Here is a 22,175-nt window from a genome sequence, read left to right on the forward strand (position 1 = left end):
TCTTGTTCTATCGCTAGACCTAGAAAAGCAAAAATTAACTTATAAAATTCTTGCATTTTAAATAAATACGTGAATAAGTATTTTTCCCTCCAGATTAAAGGCAGTGCACAACAACTGGGATACTCTACAGGCCTGGACAGGAAAAGGCAGGCAAACACATTGAAATTTAAAAGTTTAGCACATCTTAATATTACTCCTCTCTAAGCTATAAAATGGTAGTCTGCCTAAATGTCCCCAGTTCTCTGCCTGAATTCAGCAGGATAAAATGGACAGTCACGTTTTTATGTTTTTCCTAGGGCATGGTGAGGCGGCTGAGGCCAAGGAGGGCTCTGCTCCAGGGGTAAGTGAGGTCTCATAGCGGGCCTGACTCTTACCTCTTCATGCTTAGGTGAAACGCAAGCCAGGTGCCTGCATTCCACTTCTTATCACTAGCACCGAACTCCTATAGCAAAGGTGCACTTTGCGCAAATGCTGGGAGGTCCTGGCGGTAGGACACATACACAGGTTGCAATGCATTCTGATAGATTGGTGTGCAATTCAAACGTTCTTGTTTGCGCACCAAATTCTAAATGTTCTACTCCTATAGAGGATAGAAAAATCCAGCAGCAACTACTTGTTTTCCCAGGTGCTTTCAGTTCTGTCCACCAGCCCTCTAGCACACTCAAGTGCTGTAAATGTAAGTTTTTTTTTTTTTGCTTTTATCTTATGGTATCTTGCCTAAAAATTAGGAAGAAAACCATTCCACCTATAGGAGATTCCAGGAGTCTTCATTACTAAAGCTGTTCTCTTCTATTGCAGCTCAAAGTAATGCTCATATTGCAGGAACATCAGTAGATAAAGGCCAAATATTGTTGGCTAAATTCCCTTGGAAGAAAATTGTATATTGATGAATTAAAAGAAGTCCTGGTGAAAATTTTACAAAATATTAGAATCGCATTTTCTTCAGATTCTAAAAAGCACAAAAACATTGTCTAGCACGATAGGCCTCTCCACTGTGGCCAGATGTGCAAGTGTGGCTTTCAAGCTTGCCGGCGGACATGGCTACAAAGAATTGCCTTTGGATATGGGAAGTTATTTTGGGACCCAACATGGTCTTTTGTTCAAACAATTAAGCAGAAGCCAAAAAGGCCTTAGAAGAATGTTATTCCATTCTTCAGGTAACAGAAACAGATCATTTCTATAGCGATTTCTTTCATAAGCTCACATCAAAAAGAAACCAAAGGCAACCTTTTGATTACAAGGAAATACTCTGGGGGGAGGCAAACAAAGATCATAGATTATGATGCTAGTCTAGTAGGAGGAAGATAGTTTTCTGTGGGAAAATACCACCAACTTGACCAGCTCAGACCAGCGGAGGAGCAAAGTGTGCTTCATTTCCGCTGGTCAGAGCAATTTTCCCATGATCCCTAGCTTTCCTCCCTGTTCCCACAATGCTTCCTGTCAGTATTGCCGAACGTCCTGTCGCTTAGACAGAACGCCGGCAAAACTGCCGAATTGCATCCTAACAGAATGAGAAGAGTTTCTCCATTCGTGTTAGGAGGCAATTCGGTACTTTGTTCGTATCGGAATTTCATTCTAATGAATGAAACTCTGATCCTATTCATTGCCGCGGCTGCATCTTGCAGCCGCTTAGTAGATAACTCCCTAATTCCCACGGTATCAAGGAGCTATCTCAAAAATAGATCTGATGGCATCAAAGTCAAACAGAAAAAAACAGGTTTTCTTTAATCCGTTTATCAGACAATCCAGACTTTCTTGATACCCTTGCAATTTCCTGAGATTTTTAGCTGGCTTACAGTTTTTTGGGATTTGCAAAAGGGATAAAGCACTCCAAAAGTTAGCTGACAGACACCACCACTCCCACTCTGCTTCCATGAAAAGGGAAAAAAAAATCTTTGGCCTGGAAACCAGTTGTTAAAATGTGGGGTCTCCAGTTGACAACTGTAGAGTATTTACAGGTATATTTAGCACCATAGACTTGTATTTCTTTAAAGGTTTCTGTTTTTTCTGTGCCAAACATTCAGTGAGTAAATACACTATAAGCAATTGGGGTTGCACAAAGACAAAGTATGTAGAGAATTAAAATAAAATAATTTTAATTTATTGCACCACTTAATGTGTTTCATGCCTGTAGGTGTTTTATCATAAAGAAAGTTAATACAGAATTTCTTCCCCATTATTAAAACATTGTAGACACTAATTGCTAGAATGCAGAATAGATGGTTGTGGTCATTGTCTTGGGTCAGCTAAATGTAGGTTCTGAATAAAGAGGTCTAAAGAAGACTGCCCACATGGAGTTACATTATGCCAAGATCAGTGCTGGAAAGAAGGATTTACTTTTTAGTTGGAACTTTGTATACAAAGGATATATTATATTTTGTCTTTGATTTTAAGTATTCATAAAAAATGTCAGGCTCCTATTGGTTTTGAAGGGATTAGTTTGTTGCAGCCACAGGCAGAGAGGGGAGGTATTGGAGCCTGGGAAAACGTACAACTGTCACGTAGCAGGTTAAAATTTACCCTACAGTATTATGTTTAAATTCTAGAGTTGAATGTTGGCTCTGGGTTTGCCAAGTGTTTCTTTACCCAACCCCAAAACGCACAAAATGCATCTGTCTTCTTCAGGGTTTGCAACTTTGCATATGATTAATACTTCCGAGAAAGGGTTTGTATAACCGTTCTACTAAGACTGTGTCTTGTGTTTAAAGAAAAGATATCATTTTTGTGACTTCTAAAATTAGGCTTGAACACATTTAGGTGGGTTTGTTTCAATGCCAGCTGAGTAGCAGTTGCCTTTTCATGTTTACAAATCATATTGTCACATAAGGATGGCATCTGTTTGAGCAGCTGCCTTGTAATTTTGACCATGCTAGTAAAACATTATATTGGTTAATTATATAATAATAAAAAAAAAAATCCACAAATTTCCAACTTGTGACAGATTCAAAATAGCAGAATAAACTAATGATGCAGTGATTTATTTTATTTGAAATAACTGGGCAATGTGCATTTGGCTTCCTGATGGTCATGTTAAGGACTATAACTCCCTTTAAGGCATTTTTAAAATTTTCACATCGTTATTTTGAAACCTTAGGATTTCTTGCATCCTATCTCTTTGGCATTTAAAAAATAAATACATTTAATGAATGATTACTCCTTTCCAGCGCTGTGACTTCTTTGCTGCAGGCTCTAGCCTTCAGCTCCACCTCTAGTGGTGTCAGCATCCAAGCTGGGGTCCAAATGTTTGCTTGTATAGAGAATCAGTAGATTGGAGCTCGATATTAAAGGTATAATGCTGCACCCTTTTTATCAAGCAAAATTTGTTTCCAGGACAGAGTTTAATTTGGTTCTGGAGGAGGAAGTGCATGTGAAGACTACATTCACAAAACATTTCTACAAAACTGCAATGCTTTACATTGCAAGGTTAAAACTACAGGGCCATTACACCAAGACCACCTAATTGAGATAATGTCGTCTTGGTGGCTTTGGTGGTTCTTGTGGGGTGTCAAACTCTCTTTTTTGATCTTGAGCGCCAAATTGTCCTTTGAAATGGGTATGGAGGGCCAAATGCATAGTGTGTGTGTGTGTGTGTGTGTGTGTGTGTGTGTGTGTGTGTGTGTGTGTGTATATATATATATATATATATATATATATATATATATATATATATATATATATATATATATATCTATCTATCTATCGCATACAGAAAAACTAAACACTATCATAAATGTAAGTTTATTACTTTCTTAAAACAATAAATAGATGAACCTATTGTTCCCGTAAGTTTATTTGTAATTGTCTTATTTATAGTTAAATCCCTCTCTCATAATATCGTAAAGTGCTACGGAATCTGTTGGCGCTATATAAATGGCAATAATAATAATAGTTTGTGTTGGCATTTGAATGCAGTAGTGTCTGTATGTTCTTTTGTTATTTGAATGCAGTGGTGTGTGTGTGTATGTAGTGTTGAGGGCTTTGATGCAAAGGTGTGTTTCTGTGTAGTTCAGACATTGGAATGCTAGAGTGAATATTGGCTAATGCAGTTTGTATGTGGTGTTTGTATTTCAGTGCAGGGGTATGTTTCTGTATATTGTTGGTGTTAAAGTGCAGGGGCGCAATATACACATACATAACAACCAACATAGTTTTACTCACCCTCCTGTTTCCTTACCTTTTTGGTGCAGAAGGGTGGCTTCCCTGAGGTCCAGTGGGAGCTGGCTAACCAAGGCTGATGGGAGTCTGATGTTCCAGACTTCCCTCTTACTCCTGTGTGTTCTGTTTCTGCCTTTCTACACAGCTCTCTGTAAGCTCGCAAGAAGGAAGCTAAACTCTTTTTCTTAGCAGGCCGTGGGGTAAATTGTAATGCTGCAACAGGGGCCTGGACCAGTGCACTTTATTAAGAGCCCTCCTGTGGGCCACATGTTTGAATGCTTTGTGGAACATTTCCTTACTCCTTTTGAAAACAAGAGAAATGTACAGTGACTAATGTTATATGAACTTCTTATAAACACATACTGGGGTGCATCTTTTGAGAATATGAGGAAAACATCTATGCCTCCTGTCTTCAGGGCTTATCTTCTGTGGTTAGTGATATAATGCAATGTAAAGTAAATGTATGTGTGGTTTTGGGTAGCTAGGTTTATAGGTTTTCCTATAGAAAAGCATTAATTCAGCTGAGATCTTAGATTGCTTATATCAGCCATGAAGGCAGGACAAGCTGTGGGAAAGAAGGTGAGCAAAAATACCTCTCGTGATTGGAGGGGTGCAGGTACATACATACATACATACATACATACATACATACATACATACATACATACATACATACACGCCTGCACGCAGAGGCGGAGAGACGTGTGCATGGACAGAGACACGCACACAGGCACTGACTTTTTCCATTTTAATTTTAATCCATGCTGCCTCCCTACCTTCAGGAGAGCTGAGTGGACTTTCCCTGGGGTCCAGTGTGGCTGCTATTCCTAATTCAGGTTTTTTTTTTTCTTTTTTTTTCTTTCTAGCGCATAATTCTACATAATTCTATCACTGTGAGGTCTGGGCTGCTCATATATTCATGTTTTTGTGTTTATTCACCAGGTTTCCATGCCAGCATGTTTGTTGCAATGAGGACACTACCCTTCCTACAGTACAAGTTGCGCATAATGATGAAGGTTCAATAAGTAAAGATGAGCAAACTAAGGAAAAGGTAAGAATATCTGCTCTCATTTTGCATATAAAGGGATACGTACTTTTTTTTTTATATGTCTATGGTGGTTGGTTGAATGGTATGAAAAGGCCGCTGCCACTTCCCAGTATTTTGAATCTTATGTTTACTTTACTTCTACTTTAAGCAAAGAAGTGCTTTGTGAGAAATGAATGAATAAAATTAAACCTAGAAATGCACGTTACTCTATTGACCTTTATCCTGGAGCTGAGTGTGCAGTTTGGCATCCTGTCAATCAGTGTTGTAAGCTATGTCCTTTGAACCTTTCATTCCACATTAAGAGAAGATGGAAAAGCAGAAATAATGCTTTGGTTTATTCTCTTCCAATGCATTGTCTCATGGCTGTTCATAAATCGATCTGGATTGGCATGTCAATTGAAACATACTTTTCTTTTAAATGTGTAATAATGACTTATCACATGAATAAAGATTAACGCACATTATGTGAGATTTTCAATGTTATTTTTTAAAAAAATGTTTTACTATTTTTTAGAAAAAGGATGGTTCCCTGTTAATGAATGATAAGCATAGGACTGAACATCTTCTGGGTTCAAGTTTGATAGTAGCTACACAGCAACTACAAGTAATCATTTAAAGCACCATAACCTCTACTGCCTGCTGTAGGGGTTATGGTGGTAGAAGTTCCCTGGTGCTCTCCCAGAGTAAGTAGTCAAATGTTTTAAGAATATTTTGACTACTCACCTAGATATCACTAGTAAAAACAAAAAAACAAAAAACCCAAAACAATATAATCTCACCATTAAAATGAAAGCATTCGGGGGGGCGGAGCCTGGCAGCCAGACTGAGCGGTTGTGCTGAACCTCAGCTCCCGCTCTACTCGACACTTTTTGGGGGTAATTCCCCGAAATACCAGCACAATCGCCCACCGGAGGACAGCTACGATGACGGGGACACCCGGGGGAATCACCCGACACCAAAACCGAGCCTGTAACCCCCCGGGGACCCGTCCACATACCCTGAGGCCTATTGGGGGTCGAGCAGCGGGGAGACGGCCGCTCCCTGCGCTGACTGGTCCGGTCACGGACCCCTCGGGGTTGCCATCTACCCCCCCCCCCCCGGACCGAAGGGGGTCATCTCGGTCCACAACAGGCATCAGGACTGGCAGTCACAGGCAGAGCACAGAGCCAGCTACAACACAGCACAATGGCAACCAAGCACATGGGGCACCCAAAATGGCGGCGACCTGCACACCAAGTGAGCCATACTGCAAGCCCGAAACGGAATCCCACAGTGAGGACATGCGACGCATAGAGGCCGCTTTTGCCCGGTTCTGGCATGCCTTGAACGAACAGCTGCAAGTACCTCAGGCAGCGCAGCACACCCTGCCGCAACCAAGCGAGCTGCAATACCTCCATGGCGAAAAGAGTAAGGTACCACATCGCAGGCGGGCGGGATGCGGGAAAGGAGATGGGAGCGGAGGAAAGGGGCGCCCTATGCCGCACAGAGCCACAGCCCCCAAGCTACCAACCCGACAACCGCCACGCAGGAAGAGAATCTACCGCTGCTTGCGGCGACGTCGCAGCAAGAACACAGGTTATACCTTGCCACAAAGAAACCCGGCCCAGAGACAGAGAGCCCGAGCTGACGGATTCACTATGCTGCCCGTGCGTACCCACCAAACCGATCGCCCACCCGGGGTGAAGGCCCCCAGGGGTATTGCCCCCCAACAACAGCCGCACACACAGAGACACTCCCGCCGCAGCCAAAGCGGGCCACCGCAAGCACACACATACGCCAGTCAAGGGCATGGCACTACTGGGCACCCAAGCCTGCGGATTAACAACAATTACCCACACATGGGCCAGAGGTTGGAGGAGAAACCAACACGGCATCACCTTGGCTGCTGGAAACCCCGAGGAAGACATGGACCTGCCAAGCCGAGGTATTGGCTGACCGTGCTACATACCCTCGTGCAAGGTACCCAGGTCCCCTTAAGGACGTGCAGTCAAACCCAAGCCTGCCAGCACTAAAATAGCGGTTCAAAAGACTCTATAGTATTGCAATACTTTACTTTATTCTCTAAAAATTTATGACCTAGCTAAGTTTTTTTTTTTTGCTAGTTATACATGTCTGAAGATCACAACATAGCTTGCATTCAGCCATAGCTACACGTTTAAGCCTGTGAAAATACTACTGTGTAATTATTTTTGCCTAGATATTAGCCTGAAGCCTGATTTCTATGTATGCTAGACACGCATGGGCAAACTAATTAGATACCAACATAATGAGACCTATCAAACTGCCCAGCGTAAATATGCTATATATGTCTTACTATATTATCTGCTCCTTATTAGTTAGGCTAAGTGGATCTCATAGTACTTACCTATAATCCTATTCGTAGAACGTACTGCCAGTCGCAATACCGAGCCCTAAACGTAACCCTCCTGCATACTAATCTATAGGTTTTCAGCGCTGAACATAGCCTGCATGATCGCTACCTACTACCTTGCCTTACACAACTACTTGGATAAAACGAATTACTTTAACATAGAATGAAGCAGCCCCGCATAGGAGACAATGTAAAGTTGTACTCATTCTACTTAATTACTCAGCATATTATGTTCTATAAGCAACGCTTCCTAGCCTGTTATTTTTATTTTTATAATTGTGACTTCTTTCTGCATCGTACTAACTAGCTACTACTACAATGTAAGACATGTTGGTATATTAGGACTACATCGGTGTAGTTGATCTAGCACTGTTTAGCAATACTTTTTATTTTATCAACCAAGCTTGTATTATGTTTACATGTCGTTTTGCAAAAAACAAAATATATGGCAGTCTTGCTTAGGGGTGTATTGCACACCATTTTGCTATCAATAACTCGTGTTACCCTGCAATGCCTCCCTTTTTCCATTCTGTACCCCATAACGCATATGCCATAATAAAAGAGGGAATTTAAAAAAAAAAAAATGAAAGCATTCAAAGCCTGTCCGAAATGACATTTTTTAAAAATTTATTTTTACTTTTAAAAATCTTTGAAGTATCAACTTGTGTGTTCTTTAAACTCCTGCAGCGTTTTACTTCTTATGTATGGTTTTGTCAAGCACCAAACAAAAGTGATTATAAAGTCAACATAGGTCTGCTACCTAAACCATGCCTAATGCAATTGGTTTCCTTTCCCATTATTTCTTCTGTTACTGAAAGAGCCGTTCCTAACATAAAGATCTAATTGTTGGTTCAAAGGGGGAACCCTCTTAAGAGTTTAAATTCCCCTACAATTAGAAATGAATGGAAAAATCTCACAAAATGCTAAGTCTGCATCACATATGTACCACACACACACACAAAACAGTCTGGCATAGGCAAACTAATGGACTTTTACTTACAGTATTTGATCATACATTGACTATAAACATGTATGTAATACATGCATACATTCAAAAGAGTAACACTAAACAGATTCTCAGAATGACCTAGAGTGAAATGCATATAAACGTGTACAGCCTCATATGGTGATGTGATAAATGCATGTATGGATGAGCACTAAGCAATCAACATTGGGTTACATTAGGCAGCAAACTCTGTTATGGAGGGGGAACTCCCACATATGGTTTAGTGCAATAGAGAAGTTGCAGAAAAACCTTTTTAACTTTTTAATCCAGACAATGGTTTTTGATCTGTTTCAGTGTCGCACAACAGCTGATGATGTAATTAAACAAATACTGCATGTCACCCTGCCCAGGAGCTGGTGACCTGCTTCTGATTAGCCGTCGCTGTCATGTTGTTTTACAGGATTTGACTTTATGCTTGAACTCTAACCTCAGATGTGTCTGTTAGAACAACATCCCTCAGTGCAAGAGGTGTGTCAATTAGAATTTTGAACGTGTATGCCCTCAGACCATTCCCATGACTAGACCATTGGTGTGTAAAGTTGGTTATTGTTCAAAGGATTTTTTTATGCCTTCCATAATATTTTTGCAGTTTTAATATGCAATCTAGGCTAATGTTGAAAAATTGTTAATTTCACTTTAAAATAATTAATCCTGCATAGAGGAGTAAAGGAGGAGACTATATTTAAAAGAAACTACCACAACAAGAGGACATCGTCTTAAATTAGAGGGGCAAAGGTTTAAAAATAATATCCGGAAGTATTTCTTTACTGAGAGGGTAGTGGATGCATGGAATAGCCTTCCAGCCGAAGTGGTAGAGGTTAACACAGTAAAGGAGTTTAAGCATGCATGGGCTATGCATAAGGCTATCCTAGCTATAAGATAAGGCCAGGGACTAATGAAAGTCTTTAGAAAATTGGGCAGGCTAGATGGGTCGAATGGTTCTTATCTGCCGTCACATTCTATGTTTCTATGAATACTGTCATGCTATTTCTTGAAAATGTGTTTTGAAAGTTCTTTAGAACATGAAATGAATGACTTTTTTTTTTTTTTTTTTTTTTTTTTTTTAAATACAGTTCTATGGTATAACTAAACATTCCATTCCCCCTCATGCAATACAAAAGTACATGCTGGCATTTTTATTTAATAATGTTTATGTAGTGTGTGCTTTTTTTCCTTCTAATCACACAGCTGAATCCTGCACAATTTTACATTTGTTGGCAATTTCATTAGCACAGTTTAGTTAGAAGGGTTGCTAAAGCAGGAAGTGCACATTTTTAAGCCAAACTAGTCAAGCTAGAAATATTTTCCAGCTGTGTAATCTTAAAATTGGTTTAAATGGATACTATAGCCATCAAAACAACTTTATCTTCTTGAAACAGTCTTGGTGTATAGATCATGTCTCTGCAGTCTCACTACTCTATTCTGTCATTTAGGAGTTACATCCCTTTTTTTTTTTTTTTTTTTTTTTTTTTTTTTTTTGCATCCCTAGCCACACCTCCCTTGGCTGTGACTCACACAGCATGCTTGGATTTTTTTATGTTAAAACAATTCTAAAGCAAGTTAACATCTGATTTATCTCCTGCTCTGTAAATTTAACTTTATTCACGAACAGGAGGCTCCTGCAGAGTCTAGATGGCAGATCAAGAAATATGAAATTCAAATTTAAACCGACTGTGTAATAAAGGAAGTTTAAGCTTCAGCTGTCTCTTTACATGAAGTGTTTAGGAAGGCAATGTAAGTCACATGCAGGGAGGTCTGACGATGGCTGTGTAACCAAAATTATTTAACTCCTAAATGGCATATCATTGAGCATTGAGACTGCAGGGGCAATATATATTCACCAAAATGTCTTCCTTAAACTAAAGTTGTTTGGGTGCCTATAGTGTTCCTATAACAAATAACCTTGCTGGACATGTTTTTTTTTTCTTTTGAGTTTTTATTTTTTTAAATTACAGATTTCTGGCGGCAGGCATAGCATGGGTTCTCTGTGAAGCTGTTAAATCACACATCCTCAGCAATGCTTTAATTTATTTTCTGCCAGAACAGATAAAATGCTAAACACATACAACACATCCATAAAGAAAACTCGGTTTTCTGCAGTGCTTTATGGGTGAGGAGCATCCCACTTAAAAGGTCCGTTTTTTTTTTTTTTTTTTTTTTTTTAATATAATTCTCCTTACCTCCGTTGGCTCCCCTGAACCATCTGAAGTGGCAGGCATGCTCTACTGGAGCACGCCTGCCTTCACCCGCATTACTCTTCTCAGATCTCCTCAGAAAGCTGTGCATTGCGCACGCACACATGGTGGTGGAGGGGAGGTGTTGCTTTAGAGTCTTCTCAGTGAAGAAACTGAAAGTCTGTTTTGGGGGAAAATGAGGTCATTGGCAGAATATCCACAAAACAGGTTTGTTTGTGTTTTTTTTTTTTTTTTGTATTTACAATGTTTAGTGTTGCTTTAAGCAAATAGTCATTTGAATGGAGAGTAGGTTTTTGCCCCTGAAGACGTGCACATCATTCTATCATTAGTGGCTCACTGTAACTTATGTAAGCCGTAAATACTGTACCCAAAATCCATTTTTATTTTCATTTTAGAGAGATGTTATATAAACTTGATTGGCAATTAAGTGTGGCAGTTTCTGTTTAATTTATATTTATTTAGCAATCAAACTTTACATAACATATCCCTAGAAAGGATACAAGGTGTATTTTGGGTATGTGGTTTGATGCGTGTTATCATTTCTGTTTAGACTTGTCTGCAATGTGTTTTTTTTTTTTTTTTATTCTCTCAATATTGCTTGTAAATCAACTGATCTGCATTGTTGCAAAGGTTCTTAGATGTTGCGACTATGGTCTGGTTTTCAATGTGAAACTGCAAACACCCTTCCAGCCTCCTCTAGCATTTAAAAAAAATTATAATCCACTTGTATGGGTAGATTAATGTTTCGTTTATAAATTAATGCACTTTTTAAAATTTATTTAGAGCACTACATAAACTTTTGCGCCCTTGTCTTCTAGGAATCATGTACTGGTTTATATGCGGGAGGGCCTGTGCTCACTTTTTATTTATTTATTTATTTAACAATCTGTTCTAATTATTCCCATTTGCCCCCCCCCCCACCCCCCAAACTCTAGGAGGACATTGAGCAGCCAAAAATCTCATCTATAGCGGAAACCGTGGACCCTATAACTACAAGCCAGTTGGTTGAAGATAGTGTTTTTGAAGACTGTCCAAAAGAAGAAAAGGTAATTTTTTCAATTTGTAGAACTTTTTTTTTTTTTTTTTGGTACCTATTACTGATTTGTTTGTGAAATTCACCAACATTTGTAGGGTGTGGCACTGGATTTGCTACTAATAAATTATCATGGAATCAGGATTTGACTGTATTAAAGGGATCTTATAGTGCCAGGAATACAACCCCCTCCTCCTTTGCGCGCCCCTCCCGCGGGGCTGAAGGGGTTAAACTTTCCCTAATTCAGGCTCTGCCCACGCTCCTCTTCCCACCCCTCCAGCCAGCAGGGTAAACCTAAGGCGCATGTACGGCAATGGCAGCGCACAATAGACCTCCCCATAGGAAAGGATTATTGGGGAAAATCTGACACTGGACGGCATCATGCTCTGTATGAGCGTGAGACCGTCCAGTGTCAGATAACGGACCAAAAGTCCATTTGGAATCTGGAAGCCCTCTAGTGGCAGACTTAGAGCTCTGTTTAACATTGCAGCACTAGGTGCAAAAGATACACAGCAGCCAGACCACTTCAATGAGCTGAAGTGGTCTGGGTGCCTACAGTGTCCCTTTAAGCATTAATGTGTCATCTATTTTCTAAACACAAGGACAAGGGACAGTTGTTTTAAAACTTTAAGATATATCATTGATATCCTCATTATCTGCATCAATAAAAAAAAAAAGTGTGTGTGTATGCAATATCGCAGTTGTTGCATTTAACTCTGAGCTACTCAAAAAGTACAAACACACTTTAACTCTATGGCAGTCTTTTACTTCCATGTCGGCGTACATGCATCCACCTGCAGGTGAGTTTTCCCTGCGACATGAATCATGCAGGCCTGTAGAATATACTCTTGTTCAAGGTTCTGAGTCGAGGAGAGGTTTGGATAGTTTACTTGCAGTAATGCCACTTTGAATTTTTAACCATGGAGAACTAATCTTTGGGATCGTTCATCCTATGCATGTAAGTTCTGGAGATCCTGTATAGTTGAACTGGCTTGTGGAAGTGAATGCCAACCTATTAAAGTGTTTTATTTTTACCCCTAGGAAACCAGACCAGAGCAAATTTTAAATGTACCTGTGATTGACGCAGACACCAAAGACCTTGAAAAGGGGACTTTGAAATTGGCAACTAGCACAGAGAACATTTCCAGTTCATCTACCTCAGAGATTCCTCCTGTCCCGCTGCCAGAGTAAGACTGCTCTGCATGTTTCTATTATTTAAACATATTATAAGTGTGTGTTTAGCTTGTTAAACTGTGTTTAAAATGGATTGGACTGTTTACCTTTTAAAGGTTAATATCACGCTGTAAGTTAATTGCTGAGCATAGAGTAGTAGACACATTGGTTATGTTAAGCATTATCAGTAAATGATCACACATTTAAATGCATGGTAAGCTTTACAGTAAGATTAATTGTATTTGTCTTCAAAGTATGATTACATCATGGTGATAGATGTAGAGCGCATATATAAATCCAAACCAACCTCTCAATCTGGTTCTTATGGACCCCGTGCCAGCAATGAAATGCCATACTTATTTACTCTCCCCAGCCTGAGAGTAATACAAAATGAGAGGGACCCTCCATGTTAGTGGTAGCGGTTAGTAATGGTCCAGGTATGACGATATAGGTCATTTACTAAAAGCCGATGTGAATATAAAAATAAATATAGATCATCTGTATATAGTAATATGCACACAAAAATTGTGAATATATATCTGTATATAGTAATATGCACACAAAAATTGAATATATATATATATATATATATATATATATATATATATTCATATTCACAATTTTTGTGTGCATATTACTATATACAGATATATATTCACAATTTTTGTGTGCATATTACTATATACAGATGATGGCTTTATTCATCAAATCCTATGGGTGGTCCTCACCCATCATGTCAATATTTGTAGTTCTGCTCATTATAGATACTTATTGGATACTCTGTAAGATTTCTCGGTACATAAAGCTGTACATTGCAAAGAGGAAACAGATCAAGCAGGTAGTGGAACCCTGATTTTTTTTTTTTTGCAGGTTGGATATATATACTGTAATTTCATATCTTATGTCACATCCATGTGCTCTAGATATAAACCTGTGCTTGACCTCTCCAAAACTGCTCTTTGACTTTCTGGCCCTTAAAATTATAGCTGGCAGAATTGGCTTCTATAGCAAATCGAATTTCATTAAGAGACCATTGTTGGTTTCACGACCATAACACTACCACTTGAAATGTGCTGATATGCTTTATAGCTAACACACACAAGTGCTTTCAAACATTCTTGTCTTTACTGTGGGCATGCATTAAAGAAGCTCTGCAGTCAACTTGTTGCAGTAAGCCTAAATTTTACGCGGTTTAAATAGAAGCAAGGACATAATGGTTTACATTTTATTTTTTCCAATTTAAAAAAACAAACACTTATCCCACACACTAACATCCACTCAGTTTTGATACACCACTCTTGCACTAGTCATCCAGTTCAAGGGTTAACTACAGACTGTATGTGCAGCGTCTGTTTGTGCAATGTTTAGCTAGGAAACGCTGCACATACAGAGTTTAACCACTTTGCTGCTGGACTTTTAACTCTACCTCCTGTAGCCCAATTGTGCGCAAGAGTTCTGGGCTTGATAATGTCAATTCTGTACATCTTTATATGTACAGATTCTCATTCATTGGCTGAGAACAGTTGGCTGTCGCTCTAACCCTTTCCTATGATATGTAACAAACAAATGCCAGAGGGGACATGTTTGCAGTACAAACGTTACAGTCACTATTACCAAAGAACACATATTATGCTGCTTATTCTGTCCCTTTTTATGCATATATCTAAAAAATAAAGTTATTCACTGTCTCTTTAAAGCAAGAATCTAATAGAAAATGTATGAAATTTATGAAATCTGAGTGAAAGAAAAAAAAAATTATCTTTAACAGTCCAGTCAGTCTTCTATAAAAATCAGCTCGGCAACATATTTACAGAGACCTTTGTGTTGGTTAGTTTTTCTTCCATTTTCATTTGTTTGGTAAATGAATCTGACGTCTTTCTGCTCTGCAAGTGTTTCAAATTTAGCTAAATTCATGGCTAATGAAAAAAAAACAAAAAAAAAACAAAACCTTCTTTTAGTGGTAGGATACTGAAATAATTTGATATCGAATACCCTGTGTATCCTACTTCCAAAACTGGCATTTTGTATTCACTTCACCTTATCATAATCATCAGCGTTTTATGATTCATTCACTTCCTGTTCAGCTTCAAAACCTCATTTACTGCATTCCCTTCCTAACACTCATCCATAGGAGTGCCATGATTTCACAATGTGTCACCCCTGATATTGTTGTAATATACATATAATCTGGAATTATGTTGTGGTTTTCTTGTATGTACAGGTCAGTTTGCTATAACTGCCGAGCTCTTGATAATTATGAAAGAATCGCCACTTGTTTCACAGGGTGGATCGCATGATATTTTGAATATAAAAATCCATTAATAATGCCTATGGGAAAATATGCCTTTTCTTTCACGTTAGTCTATTGGAGTTTATGTAAGTAGTGAAAAGCCTGCAGGGACTTTGTTCCCCAGAACAAAATCCCCCCCATTAGTGCCTTTTTCCACTACCAGTCATGAGTGAAGCAGGATTCCAAAATCTTATTTCATGCTTCTCTACAGCAGAAGCATTGTATTGATTGACAATGAAACTTACTGTAGACAACAGGGATCCTCACCCTTTGTCACAAGTAAGCAAACGAAAGGGACACCCAAAAACGGAAAAAAAAAAAAATGTGGATGGATAAGAGTCTAAGGAAGAAATGGAGAACACTTGATATGATATCACTGTCTCCTTCCTAAATATATCACTGATGTAGATTAATTTAGAAATAAACAAATATGTTTAAATGTCTATCTGTTCCTGTCCAAATCTGAGATGATTAAATTGCGTATACGCAGAAGTAAGCTCACACTGACACATGGAGTTCAGGTTAAAAGCACTTCAGAAAATTTAATGCAATCTGGTTGGAAAACAGTTGTGCAGATCTTTTTAAAAGCAAAATGACATCATCATTGAATATCAGATAATAACAAATAAACATCATTAATTGGATTAAACATTATGTGACTAACTTCGTGTCCACCCACCAAGAGGTGGTATTATTTTGGACACGGGTGGGGACAAGGGGGTCTTGAGCGTCATTTTACACGGTCAGTGATATCAGGCCTCATGTCCAGGTGCAAGGTCTCTTATGAATAGAACATTTCATTACTACTGTGTTCTCGTGGCCTTCAAACTATACTATCTTACAAGTTTAGGGAGTAGTCAGCAACTCCTGTGTCTTTGCAGGAAATACAGTCTTTGTCTACTATACTAATTGGGTTGGGAAATTCAGTCACGTAAGGTAGTTTTAAAATGAACAAGTTAAGTCATGAGGACAAAATGGAGGATTTGAAGAAGTCAGGTTAGGAGGACAAAATGGAGGATTGTCACAATATAAGGTTAAAATGGAGTTAGTACAATAATTCAATACAAGTACAATAAAGATTTTTAATAATCCCACATCATCACTACCTCTCCACATGCCATGATACTTCTGTCAGTTGCCATTATGAGGGAGCAGGCAACATATGCTCCTTCATTCATACACACTGACTCCACACTAATTTATACTTTTTTTTTTTTAACCCCTTAAGGACCAAACTTCTGGAATAAAAGGGAATCATGACATGTCACACATGTCATGTGTCCTTAAGGGGTTAAACACACTAACTTAATGCTGGTGCATGTGTTTGTGGTGGTAAATACATTTTAGGCCTGGCTTGAAGGTTAGAAGTTGATCTTCTTAAACATTAGCCTATGATTCCCAAAACCTTTCTCGCGTCTAGTGAATTGTCTGCAGTTGTTATCTCTAGAATAGCTATCAGACAGCCTTTAGGTTTTTTTAAACTACAAATCCCTTGATTCTTTACAGTTTTGATGGCAATATATTATGTAGTTGTACAACTTCAGGGGGTACTGCATTGAGCACATTTGCATCTCATCTCATCTCATTTTTTTTGTTTTTTTTTTTTGTTTGAGGAGTACCTAAATTTTTATGTAGACTGCTTTTATTATATATGCATATATAACATTAAGAATAAACATGCTGGGATACTTTTTCCATAACCATAATCTATATTTCTTTTCATTGTGTGAGCTTCTAGATACCGTAAGTGAAGAGTGTACTTTATAATGCCCTCTGTAGACGTTCTAAACCAATCACAACCACCCATTGCTGCTAAGGCTAATACTGTCTCTTTAGCCTAAGCAACATAGATGATTTGGGCTTCTAGGGACTCTATTTTCACTTTAAAAATGGTTTAATGCTGAATGGAAGAATGGGGTCCAGACACGATGGCCACTTCAGTCAGAGGAAGCCATTACAATTTCTACATTATCTCTTTTTTTTAACCTGTTGCTCAAAGGGTCATTTTAGGCACCTACCAAATTTAAAGCATTGGCCTCATTCATGCTATATTTTTCTCCACATTCAAATCTCTTTAGTTTGGTACAGGATTGATCAGTGAGACAGCATGGACATGATCTAGACACCAAAAGTGCTTCATTAAACTAAAGTTGTTTTGGGGCTTAACATGTTCCATTAAGCCAATGTATTGAAACCAATGATGGTGTTGTTAATAGAACATTGTCCTTGTGCTCTATTCTATTATGCCTCTTTAATAGGGGTTCTGAGAAACACATCCTACTGGAACTTGCATAGGCACTTCAGATTTCAACAGTTTTGGATAAATTAGGTGAATGTGTTGTGCAAATTTGCCTCCTATGGGATATGAGTGAATTTCTTGTTTATTTTTTTGGTTTTACAGACACCATGTTGATAATTGTGAGTCTAATTGAACTTTAGTGAATAACTTGTGTGCTGATATTATGCCAAAATAGAATATATGTCATTTCTCAGTGGGCTAATGCATAATCAGTAGAATCTGTTCAGCCCTTGGGTCACAGGTTCAAATCCCGGCAGGGTTCACTCAGCCATTCATCCTTCCGAGATAGATATGAGTACCATTAAATTAGGTAATGGTAACAACCCCTGGATGTTGGGCTAAGGTCCCCAAGACGTACTTGAAAACCAAAGTAATCTGAATGTAATTTTTATATAATAATACGAATACCAAAGTAATTAACATTTCCTGGTTAAATACTTTGGTATTTGTATTATTATATAAAGGATCTATAAAGGCACCCCCCCCCCCCCCCCGCGCTTTTCTTCTTTTCTTTGCCTGGGAGGGGGTTCCTGCAATCCCTGGTGGTCCGGTGGGGAAGCCCTGGCACAGTGGTGACAGTAAACTCTAGCATCCTCAGGAGCTGCTAGTGTTCACTCTTGCGAGATTTGCTCAAGCTCGCGAGAGGAGAACCCTGTATGTTAGATATGTTAGAGCTCCCACGGATTCTCTCTCCCTCCCTCCCCTGCCTACTGTCAGCAAAGTGCTAGCGAGCTGGAGAGGGAGATCTCTGATCTCCCCTCCGGTACTGCAGAGCCAGCAGGGGATAGCACAGTTCCCAGTGCCATTATTATAGCGCCGGGAAAATATCTTGCAGTGCCCCTGCACACAGTTTGGGTACCAATGCTGTAAGGTAACCTTTAATCTTGAAATGACAATTGTTATTTTTGGGACTATAGGTTCCCTTTAACTAGAAACTGCATAGGTTATCTTGTTGAGATTAGGATGAGCGGAAGCAATATCATTGATCTGTAAGGGGTTAATTATTATTGTGCGATACCAAACATTAAGAACCTCATACAAGCAAATATTTACTTCAAAGTTTAAAACTTTATTTAACTTTTAGTGATTTCTGTTGCTTTCTATACTATTTTTATGGTATATTTAGCTCTATAAGGATTATTTTATTTTATGTTTCTAGCAAACGGTTTTCTTTTTTGTAGTATAGAAGTCCTTTTTAACAGGAGAATAATACCTTTTGTTTGTCTAATATCAAAAGGCTGTAATGTTGCATTTAAAAAAACTAAAATATTTAGGCCTTTGAATTTTAACTTCTGTTTTAAAATCGATGCACTGTTAAATTATTAAACCCTTGCTGGAATTGTTTGTAAAGGTTATTTACAATGAATAAAATCAGCGTTAGTTTATAGTGGGATCTATATAAAATTACCTTTTTAAGAAAAGAAAAAAAATGCTTAACAGGAAAAAAGCATGATGCATAGTAATAGGTGGCATCTGATCTATTGATAATTATATGAGCCATATGCAGGTTTGATTTCCCGTCCCATACTAGAGTTCTACAAAAAGTTTCAGGGCATCCTCAAGGGAACTTTTTGTTAAGCTCTGGTAACCCTATGTCGCCAATGCACCCTATAAGGTAATAAGAGCTTGGACTGATGGTGGAATACAAGTGTGTGCCTCTGTTATGATTACTACATAAAACATCCCAAGGGTAAAAAAGATGTTGTTTTCTTTCCCCTTCAGTGCAATAGAAAATTCCAGTGCCGCTCTCCCCGTAGTCGGCTCTAGTGAAAGTGAGCAGTCAGATCCTGACTGTGACATTGGGGGGGCAATAGAGGTTGACCCTCAGAGTGAGCCCTCCTTTATCAATCCGCCAGCGAGGTGAGTAATAACGTAGGCTGAGCGTGCAAAGCTGAACCCATTAAAAGTAAAAAGCCAAAAAGGTAACCCTACCATCAGCTGCTCTAGCCACCAACATCCACCGCTCATGTGCTCTGCTTGCTTTCCTCTTTGCATTCATCTGCAAAGTATAACATATGCATGACATCAAGATGAGATTGAGATGCAACTAAAGAGACATTTGGGCTGTGTTGGCTACATACTATTGTGCCAATTTATAAAAAAAAGTAATTTTAATTATTATACAAAATATATTTTCTTTTTACTGTATTCAACTCTGCAGCTCTTAGAGTCTTAGAATCTTAGAGTTGACATTGCTGAGCACAGTAACTGGAAACTGTACAGCTGCATTAACGCTCTTTCAGTTGCATTCCTGCTTTTATATTAAATTAACAAGATTCCTCCGCTAATTGCTACAGGTAAGATGCTCTAGTTGCAATGATGGCCGCATCACAAAGGTTAGCCATTACTGTCTCTAATGGAAATACTTATATAATACAAGCATGTCAAATTATAATTGCTTGGGAAGGGGGAGGGCAGAGCCATAATTCTTATTTTCTGATGCCATGGAGTGTATTGTGTATATGTAGAATGGAAAATACATATTTTAGTATGCGCTTGCTTGCAAAGAAATGCATGATTCACACTTCTTAAAATATGTCTTGTATAGTTTCTTTACCTTTGTTTTGTTCAAAATTTCCTTCTAGTCTTGGAAATGAACATGTTGAAAACAACTCCATTCCGCTTGACAATAGACCAGATGAAAACTCTCCTTATGCCGGTACCAGTGAGGAGCAGTTACTGATTAATGGCTCAGAAGAACTTGTAACAGAGGTAAGTGTGTATTCTGACCCTAAATAAACGGTAACCTTCAAAAGTTCTCACGTGAATGGGGTTAGCCGTCGTGTAATAGTTTGCATCATTATTCTCATTAATTTGTTTCTCCTCATAATATACTCATACATGTGTTGGCCACTCCAGAGAATAGGTGAACTCTGGACAGTTGGGTTAAGTAATTTCTCAACAGACATAAATCAGTGTTTGCCAACTTAAAATAGTCACTCTCTAATAAAATAAATAGCTACATAGCTACTGTATGCTTCATAACTGCATCTGGTTACTAAATGTTTGCTTGATTGATTCTACTTGTATGCATCTAGCCTGTGCCCACTGACACAGTAATTATATTTCTGTCTGATCTGTATCTGTGGATTTTAGGGACACTCTTTGTAAATTGAACCTGTCATTCACATATTAAGTTGATAAAAGATCACATTTATAAAGGCATAGTGGCCATCAATATACTGTGTTGGGGGGGGGGAGGGGGGGGGGAAACCAATAAATCTATAGAGCATGGACCTGATCTAGACACCAAAAGTGCTTCATTAAACTAAAGTTGTTTTACGGGCTTAGCATGTTCCATTAAGCCAATGTATTGAAACCAATGATGGTGTTGTAGTTAATAGAATAGAATCCCCCCCCCCCCCCCCCCCCCTGGGAATTAAATTATTTACATTCTAACTGTAGCTGTAGCTAGACTCACAAAGTTTAGGATTCAGATTTGTGATACTCTATCCTAAGCACATTACCAAAGAAAGTTCATGTCCTCAAAGCAACATTTTTCAAATGTGATTTCAGCTGAAATAGTACACCCAGGCCCAAGGGTGAAGTATCGCTGTTTTCTGTTAACTCTTTACTGTATATACTTTACTACTCCACCCGAGGCATAGTGTACACCAGGGGTGGGGAACCTTTGGCCCTGCAGTTGTAGACTACATCTCCCTTGATGCTTTGCCAGCATTAAACATATAAAATAGCATTATGGGAGAAGTAGTCCATAACTTCTGGAGGGCCAAAGGTACCCCACCCCTGGTGTAAACATACAAGTGCTAAGTGTTTGATCTTCTGTATAAAACACAGGTATTACTGTTTGAAAGTTTAATAACACAGTTTTTATATTTAACCCCTTTAGATCCAGGGATAAGGAAATCATGCATGCTTGTTTCTGGTCCTGAAGAGGTTAATAAAACCTGTTTCTGCAGAACTCAAATTTCAAAAAGGCTGTATGATGGCTTTGACAGTGCGTGCAACACCGTGATTTATAGTCTCCTCCATTCTTATGTTATGTGATCTTTCCCCCTCAATAGTGTTTCTCTTATTGCTTTTAAGTTGACTGAAGTCATGCAGCCAGCTCTATTTCGGTGTTAGCATTATAGAGAAAAAAAAAATGTTGAGGGGGAACAAGAACAAACTTAAATGTCTGAATGTTGCTATTTACTACATAGTAGACTAGGCAAACTTGCAGATGTGTGATTTTGAATTAAAGAATAATATAATTAGAACTAGTTTTCAGAATCCACCGGCAATGCATGTGGTTTGGCAATGAGACATGTTTGCTTCCTAAACCAGTCCTGCGGCTTTTGATGGCCAAGCGATTATTTGTGTCCATGTATTTATATAGACAAGTTTTATCAACCTTTCTACAGAGAAGTACCCCATCCGATCTAAAAACAATTCCTACGTACCCCTGCTTCAAGGAAGTAATTTCTATTGATTTAAATTCCCAATGAAACTTGTAGACCATGATATTTAAGTTAATCGCAAGGTCACGAAATTAAAATATAATACACACCTAATAGTTACATACACACAACACTGGCACACAATATATTATTGTTTTTACATTATATGTTTAGAAATTAGTTTAAAATACATTTTATTCTTGTT

At 38.6% G+C, this 22,175-nt stretch overlaps 1 protein-coding gene across 4 annotated transcripts in view; it reads left to right on the forward strand.

The window, feature by feature from the left end:
* The window catches only part of SUCO (SUN domain containing ossification factor), a 93,527-nt gene that overhangs the window by 16,737 nt on the left and 54,615 nt on the right, over positions 1–22,175 (forward strand). For 3 of the 4 annotated variants that reach the window (XM_063426175.1, XM_063426177.1, XM_063426176.1), the window contains exons 2-6: positions 5,098–5,206; positions 11,711–11,821; positions 12,850–12,995; positions 19,293–19,430; positions 20,156–20,282. In XM_063426175.1, coding sequence (XP_063282245.1) covers positions 5,098–5,206; positions 11,711–11,821; positions 12,850–12,995; positions 19,293–19,430; positions 20,156–20,282 — 631 coding nt within the window. The remainder of the gene's footprint in view (positions 1–5,097; positions 5,207–11,710; positions 11,822–12,849; positions 12,996–19,292; positions 19,431–20,155; positions 20,283–22,175) is intronic. The other variant, XM_063426179.1, reaches the window with a different exon arrangement.

The sequence above is a fragment of the Pelobates fuscus genome, chromosome 7 (assembly GCF_036172605.1).
Source record: "Pelobates fuscus isolate aPelFus1 chromosome 7, aPelFus1.pri, whole genome shotgun sequence".
In the NCBI taxonomy this organism is placed as follows: Eukaryota; Metazoa; Chordata; class Amphibia; order Anura; family Pelobatidae; genus Pelobates; species Pelobates fuscus.